This window comes from Mytilus trossulus, chromosome 3, assembly GCF_036588685.1.
Source record: "Mytilus trossulus isolate FHL-02 chromosome 3, PNRI_Mtr1.1.1.hap1, whole genome shotgun sequence".
NCBI classification, from domain to species: Eukaryota; Metazoa; Mollusca; class Bivalvia; order Mytilida; family Mytilidae; genus Mytilus; species Mytilus trossulus.
The window spans coordinates 92,966,207-92,974,809 of NC_086375.1; the positions used below are offsets into that span (position 1 = coordinate 92,966,207).

Sequence of the window (8,603 nt, forward strand, 5' to 3'; positions counted from 1 at the left end):
TAAGTGAATACTTTAAGCTTTTCTTATAAATAAACTTAAGTGACCTATATAGACAAAGGAAGTGTATGAGTGCCAATGAGACAATTCTCCATCCAAGTAACAAATTATAAAAGTAAACCATTTTAGGTCAAGACACAGCCTTCAACACGGAGCCTTGACTCATTTCGAACAGCCAACTATAAAGGGCCCAAATAAATACTAGTGTAAAACCATTCAAACGAGAAACACTTATGAACAGACGACAATATATGTATGTTTGTTTTATTCACACATTGTTGTCGATGTTATAGAATTTTATGCGACTGTCATACAAATGAGAGGTTAAACTTGCTATAAAACCAGGTTTGATTTACAATCTACACAGAGAAAATCAATGCATGTACCATGTCAAGATTATGACAACTGTTTTCCATTCGTGTGATATTTTTGAGCTTTTGATTTTGCCATTTGTATTTCCTATAGACTAAGAGAATATTTTATGTCATGTATAAAAAAAGGAAGTCCATTGTTTTTACAACATAATAAACGAGTATTAGTTTTACTTACTATTAACTTTTGTAATAATCTGCGTTTAACCCTTTGTTTATAATGGCTGTAAACGAAATTTTACATAAAACTGAGATGGCTGTATTTGCAGTTGGTAAGAATAGTTATGTTCAATATTGCAATACATTTAAATGAGGAAAATTAATTAATGTTTTAATTACACCTAATGTAAGAATACTGGATTTTGATTGGTCGATAGCCAGTGTATTTATCACCAGTTGACTGTTATCAAATGAATATCGTTCATTTTTTAACGCAGCTAAGGTATTAGCCAAAAAATACTCTATTCGACTAAACGCTTGTAACGTCATGATCATCAATGCGTTTTTGAACATTTGTCTACTCGCAAATCTCTCGACTGGTATTTTTCGCAAATACACCTACTTAACATGATATATCTGTTTAATATACTGTTGTCATATTTTAAATATCATACCAGCTTATATCGGTCAGGGCTGTTTATTGAGACTGTATTCCCACACAGTTGTTGAAGCATCTTAATTGTCATCACCTTTGGAATTTTAGAGTTGTGCCAGTTCATATCGCAAATAACTGTTTTGTATTCTAGCATATCTTGGCGGTCTTTGCGTCGTGTTTGGACATTTTAGAATTGTACCAGCGTCTCTGATGTTCGCTTTAACTGTTTCAATGTATAAATTTCAAGATTGTAATAGTATAATCAGAATAGATTGACATGATTCATTTAACATCATGATCATACTAATAAGGGATATCTGTTATCCGAAATATTAATCATATTGTTCGTTTTAACAGCGGTATACTACTGTTGTCTTTATTTACTGTTAATTAAAGTGATGTTGAACCCTTTTAGACTTGTAATATATTATTTTTTGCAGTGTATTGCATCCTAATTATGTGATCCATCGCCCTGTAAGATTCATCGTTGACTATTTATTCAGTCATTTAATATATATAATACTGAGGAAAATTCAAAACGGAAAGTCCCTTATCAAATGGAAAAATCAAATGATAAAACACATTAAACTGTCATATTCCTGACTTGGTACAGGCATTATCAAATGTAGAAACGGAGAAAAACAATTTGTATTCATGATTTGTTTTTCGAGTTTAGGGTTCAAGATCAAATTTGGAAAATTCACTATACGTTGGAGTAACATTACTTTTCCATTAGAGTGTATTGAGTGCTTTGTCCAATAAATATAAGACACAAACTTTCCGAAGTTATTGGCTCAGAGCTGTTTTCTGGATTAGCGTTAATTAGAATTGTCTATTAAAATATTCTACAGTGAAAAGTAAAATGAATAGCTGAACTGAACTCATCAAAGATTGGGTTCAAGGTTTCTTAGTTTCGGTAGGAAATTGTTATTTCGTGCAGAAAAAGCTACATTGACAAATCACTTGGGAAACCTGATCAGCTGTCTACTTTAGATATGTAATTAATAGTTGTCACTGAACGAATGTAAAAAATGATTTGCAGACAGGGTTATATTTGTACATTTATTTAATGTGCGTTGTAAAAGTGTTTATTACATGCAGTTTACACTAACACTGAATTCATAATTGTTTCTTTGTTCGTTATTTTTAATGTGTCGATTGTTAGAGGGAATAAAAAAAGAAAACGCCACTTTTATTTAACTGTACCCCATAACTATTGTACAGCTTAAAAATGGATGTAAATAGTTGCGAAAACATTTAAACTACGAAAGAAATAAAGTACAGACTAGTACAACCAATGTTCTAGACTAGGTCTAAACGAGGAACTAACTGGTCTAGATTTCTCATGAAAGCACTTAAGTTTGAATTCCAAGGTTCCTATTCATTATGTAATTACATTTGAATTAGGAAATGTGTGTATAGTTCAAATGATCTATAAACTGTAACGATATACATGCTTATAAGCTTTGATTCTCTGTCAATTTGACATCATATGCTGATAGTCGTATGTTTTGTACCCGTACTGTCGTTGTAATAGAATTATCCTTTATATTATTTTTTTTTGGGGGGGGGGGGGGGAATGCAGAAGTATTGACTTATTTCCTTATGGGATACCATCTGTTGGCATAATCATTCTATCTTATTCGCTATATAGATATAGTTGCCACCATCATTTAACTCTGATATAGTCTTTAATAAATGTTTTTTTTTTTTATCTTATTTGCGAGTGATTTGCAGTTCTTTTAATGTGTCTGTGTTGTCAAAGGAGTGTGATTCTTTAATAAATGTTGTTTTCACTCGTTTTAGATTTGTTGAGGGTCATTATAAGACTGAACGATCTACACTGTGATGCTGAACAACACTTGTGATAGATGGCACGAAATATTCACACTAGTCTTCGCACATCTTATATTGAGAGTGTACCATCTTATTCTTGCTTATTATTTTCATTTTCCAGTTCTAGTATCATGTTTTGATTGTATGGCATTGTAATTTTGACTTACAGTTCTATGTCTTCAATTAATATCCACAATGGTTTATTCAAACATGATATATGTCTTTTGAACAGCGGTATACTACTGTTGCCTTTATTTGTATGTGTCATAGTTGTCTACAATAGTCAATTCTAATGGGAGATCTGTGTCATTGTTATCTACAATAGTCAATTCTAATGGGAGATCTGTGTCATTGTTATCTACAATAGTCAATTCTAATGGAAGATCTGTGTCATTGTTATCTACAATAGTCAATTCTAATGGGAGATCTGTGTCATTGTTATCTACAATAGTCAATTCTAATGGGAGATCTGTGTCATTGTTATCTACAATAGTCGATTCTAATGGGAGATCTGTGTCATTGTTATCTACAATAGTCAATTCTAATGGGAGATCTGTGTCATTGTTATCTACAATAGTCAATTCTAATGGGAGATCTGTGTCATTATAATCTACAATAGTCAATTCTAATGGGAGATCTGTGTCATTGTTATCTACAATAGTCAATTCTAATGGGAGATCTGTGTCATTGTTATCTACAATAGTCAATTCTAATGGGAGATCTGTGTCATTGTTATCTACAATAGTCAATTCTAATGGGAGATCTGTGTCATTGTTATCTGCAAATTAATTTCATTCTTCGTATTATCCGTACTGTCCGTCATTTTTTGTAACTGCTCACACATCATCATGAACATGATCATATCGTCGATCTCGATATAAATATATTCACGAAAACCCTTATAATTTCAATTAAATGAATTTAGAAATAGTTGTTTGAGTTACTAGAATTTGAAACACCTTAATTGTATGTTTCGACTTATGTCGACGACCTCGTGATATAACTTTTATCCATGGCGAATGGGAGTTCCGTTTCACTCATTGAAAAGCTGATATATACCTAAACGGAAGTCAAGGTTTAGAAAAGATAGTCTAATATCGAGGGAATCAAATGTTTAGTTGTCTGTATTGTGAAGACATTTATCATTATTTTCATTAAACTATATAATGACTATATCATTATTGAAGGATAATAAAAGAGAAAATTTACCAAACACTGTAATCCAGGGATGTCTCGAGCTCGTCATGTATTTTGTTTTGAAAGGATTGACGGAGAGAAAACTGTTGTAATTCGTTACAATTTAAAAAAGTATCTCCCTTTGGAATTAACATATGTATTAGATATGATTAATTCTCACATTGTAAATGTCTTATCCAATACTTTATGGATGATGATATCTTACTGAAGTTCAACAACATCGATGGAAGAACACAAGACCGGATGACCCAAACTCAGGCAAGGACAATCTTGTTGACAACAACATCTTGATAACAAAAGACGTATGATATAATGCAGACATCTTACAAGATATTTCATCACTACTGGACTCATACGTCTGCTAGTTTAGTGTTTGTTCCCGGGGGGTATGTTTATCAACACACGCATATTGTTTTATCGAAATTTGCTGTAAAATTGTATAATTGTATAATTCTTTGATAATAATTTTCAATTAATGAATGCATCTCCTATATGCATATTTCTGATTAATTGACTCGGTTTGGAATAACATTAAGTACTGTTCAGTTTTATCATCTTTCGACGTTTGAACTTTGAAGAGACCAAAAATATACAGTATAGTTCATATAGTGTTATAGTCTAGAAATTAGTTGGTGGTAACAAAGGGCATCAACACCCAATTAGCTATAAAGTTGGTACTACCATGCAAATATGAATATTGTTTTATGGACTTCGATATTTTAAATATTTAAATCATTTTAATGAGAAATTCACTTTTCAGTTCTTCAAAGTATGCATCAACTTTTTTTTTCTTACTTTTGATCTGGAACATCTCTTGGGAGACACTAGTTGTCGAAGTGTTCAGCTAGTGCATTGGAACGGCTAATTCAAAATATGCTTGACACCGATGAAAAGAAATCAGTGTAATCAAGTTTAAATGTAATCTATCAGAAGAAGCTGCAAGTGACAGCAATGAATTTATAAATAGCAAACAAAGCCCAATTGTTATATTGCAACAAATATTTGTTGCAATAACTCACTGATCTCCAAAAGATGACTTAGCAATTTGATGATATTTTATCCATCATAAGTTATGTTTTAAACAGACAGTTAGTGATGTCCAATTCAACCACCACGCATTAACTACAATCTGAGCGAGACTGAAGGGCATGAGGAAAATTTAATGTTATCCCATTGTCGAATATGCATATGCTATTTGCCATTGGACTTCGACTTCCCTCTTCCCTCAACCGTATCACATTATCTTTGACGCATTCTTCAAACAACACAAATGTCAACAAGGATGTTGGTACTTGTGTGGGTGTTGTGTAGATTACCGTGCTGCAAATATGTATGTTTCGAAAAAACAAGTTCAACGTTTTAACATTTGAATTTAACGACTTGCTGTGACATTTATTTGAAAGATCAAGTAAGATTTGCGTTTATTGTACACTAGAGGATTATTTTAGATAAACTATATATAGCCCTCGTGAGATGCATTATTGTATAATAATTAAATAATTTACTTGTAAACTAAATCCCAAAAAGGAATGATGGATAAACGAAGGAAATATAAATCATGGAAGTTTAATCAGATTGGTTATAAAACTGCTGTACAGTTATTTCATTAACTTTCTAATCAGATTCTGAATGTCAAGATGTCCCATTGTAATTCTTCTCAATATCAAATAGCAATTACAAGTAGTTGTATGCAATATACCACGGTGGATTGTCATATAAGTGACTGTAGGGTATTTTTTTTCACGTGTATTACAAAGTTTTGACTTCTACTTGAATGATTATCTTCCAAGCTTTATGCCCAAACATGAAATATATTACACTCGATCGAGGTATAGAAGAGTAATTGGCGAACTCCTCCCACTGATCGATATGTTTTTATTTTGTAAATAATAACACAGCAACGGTTATTCAAATTTAAAGACTGAAAATAAAACATCGAGAAGATGAAAGCTGAAACAGCGGAAGAAAAGTCCTTGTGGAAAATGTTTAAAAGAGGAGAAGGAGTGTAATAAAATTTCGATGATAAAACTCTTCACAAAACACGAAATGACAATAGTGGAAACAATTACCGTAACAGGTACGGTGTCCATCAATGAACCAAACACGTATAGTATGATATAAAAACATCGAATAACAAAATGTAAGACAAAACAACAATTGAAAACTATAGGCATGATTTAGACCATAATGAATTAAGGCTGTGAGGTCGTTGGTACAAATTAGAATAAAGAAACTGAATGGGTCTATCAATATCCATGCTACATCAATCTTTAAAGATCCATGTATTGTAAAAACCTTTGTCCTACCTCCATGACAAATATGTTGATGTCCCCGCAGATAAAGCCACGTTTTTGTGTGTAAATCTCATTACACAAACTGCTTGATGAATTAATTAGTATTGACAATTCACTGTATATTCCAGACTTGGTAAAGACATTTTCAAATGTAGAAAATGGTGGATTAAACCTGGTTCTATAGCGCTTACCCTCTCACTTTGATGAAAGTCTCATCAAATTCAAACATATATATATACCCTCACGACACTTACCAAAGAGGATAACTGAATAACCAGAGTTCTGTTCTTTGTTTCTTTGGAATTTTAACCAAAGTTGTAAAACTGTATATTCCATTCCTGTATTGGTATATTGCAGTGTCTTCAAAGTGCTACACGAAACCTCTTTCTGAATTATTAACATCGGTTTTATCAGCAATTGAGCCGGGCTTCAAAACTACTGTGTAACTGCCTATTCTAAAGGTGGCGGGAATCAGATGTGGATACTTAAAAATTCCAAAGATCTTTTAGAGAACATACAATCTAAGACTCTTTCATCTTGCAATAGTATTAAAACATTTGACTTTTCTACACTTTACACAAGTACTCCCCAATCCTTACTAAAAGACAAATTGAAAGAGTTGGTATTGGTTTGTTTCGTAAAAAAAGAATGACCAACGTAGATACAAGTATCTAACCTTGAGAGGAATAACTCGTACTTTGTAAAGAATCACTCTCATTCAAAACAGGCTCTGAAACTGACACCACCAAAGGTGCTTGATTTCTTGATTGACAACATATTTGTTACCAATTTTGCCCAGCTTCTTGCAGACTTTCACCATTACTCTGATAAGGCTAAGTTCATACAGGAAGAAAGATAAGAAGTTAGCAATATCCTCTAATTTTGCTTTCCGCTTCATAGATGATGTTCTCTCACTTAATAATTAAAAATTCGGTGACTATATCGAACACATCTTTCCTTATATCTTGACTTACATCTAAAAATTGACAATGAGGATCGGTTGAAAACAAAACTTTACGACAAAAGAGATGATATCAGCTATCCATCTGTCAACTTTCTATTTCTATGTTGTAACAAACCAACAGTTTATAAAATAATCCCCGTTTTTTTTTTATTCCTATCATGATTTCTTTGAAAGTGTTGCTGCCCACAATAAAGCTGTTGCACCAAGCGTTCCAAGCCGTGAAGATGAAGTGAAACCCTAAGTTAGTATTGAGGACGCCACCATAAGTTGGTTGCCCGTTATAGAATATCAGTTTCATAAATAGAACGGAATTTGATGAGACTGTCATCATAGTGAAAGGGTAAGCGCTATAAACCAGGTTTAATCAACCATTTTCTACATTTAAAAATGCCTGTACCAAGTCAGGAATATGACAGTTCTTGTCCATTCGTTTTTGATGCGTTTTGTTATTGGATTTTGTCATGTGATTATGGACTTTCCGAATTCATTTTCCTCAAAGTTCAGTATTTTTGTGATTTTACTTTTCACATATGGTAACGGATATGCTCCTTATATAACCACGATCACGTCCCCTTTCCCGACTTTGATCAGCCGAATAAGACTTAAGACCTGGTTTTACTGACATGACCAGCATGACAAGTGCCACATGTGGAGCAGGATATGCTTATCCATCCGAAGCACCTGAGATAACAGCCAGATGTTGGTGGGGTTCGTATTGCTCAGTCATTAGTTTTCTATTTTGTGTTTTGTGTAATATTGTTTATCTGTTTGTCTGTTGTTGGTTTTTTTTTGCAATGGTGTTATCAGACATTTATGTCATAAACATAAGTTTGAATGTCCATCTGATTAATACATATCTGTGAAGAGTTACATAATAGTTATGCCTTACTCATTGTTGGGACTAACTAGCTAGCTTCAAATGAACATGTCCTACATGTACAACTTACACATATATATACAAATTCGCCGTTTTTAAAAGAATAGGGGTTATTTTATTGTTTGTAATCCCGTTCCCCATGTGGCCTGGATTTGGGATAAAAATCTAATTACTCATTTGTTTTTTTATTTTTCTGACAACCTATCAAATGCCTTTAAAGTACCTTCCGTGATAAGGATATAACAAAACTTGCTTACGCGCAAATGAATAAAAAATGTGAAATTAAACAAGAAAATAATCATCGTGTCAGTTAATTAAAACGAGGCGGTTGAAGAATTGGAAGACAGCGGTGATTTCTACGCATAACAAATTTTAAATTAGTAGTGACTTTTAAAAATAATACTGGATATTAATATAGAAAAGCCTATTACGTGGAAGGGTTTTACTGATTATATTGAGTTCCTTATAACTA

General features: G+C 32.7%; 1 protein-coding gene across 1 annotated transcript; it reads right to left on the reverse strand.

Annotated features, from left to right (window-relative positions):
• Positions 1–3,050: 3,050 nt before the first annotated feature.
• Positions 3,051–6,626, reverse strand: LOC134711155 (uncharacterized). The gene is made up of 2 exons (XM_063571601.1): positions 6,545–6,626; positions 3,051–3,577 (listed from the first exon to the last, which is right to left on the reverse strand). The coding sequence occupies exons 1-2, from the start codon at positions 6,624–6,626 to the stop codon at positions 3,051–3,053; spliced, it is 609 nt and encodes a 202-aa protein (XP_063427671.1).
• Between the last annotated feature and the right edge of the window lie 1,977 nt (positions 6,627–8,603).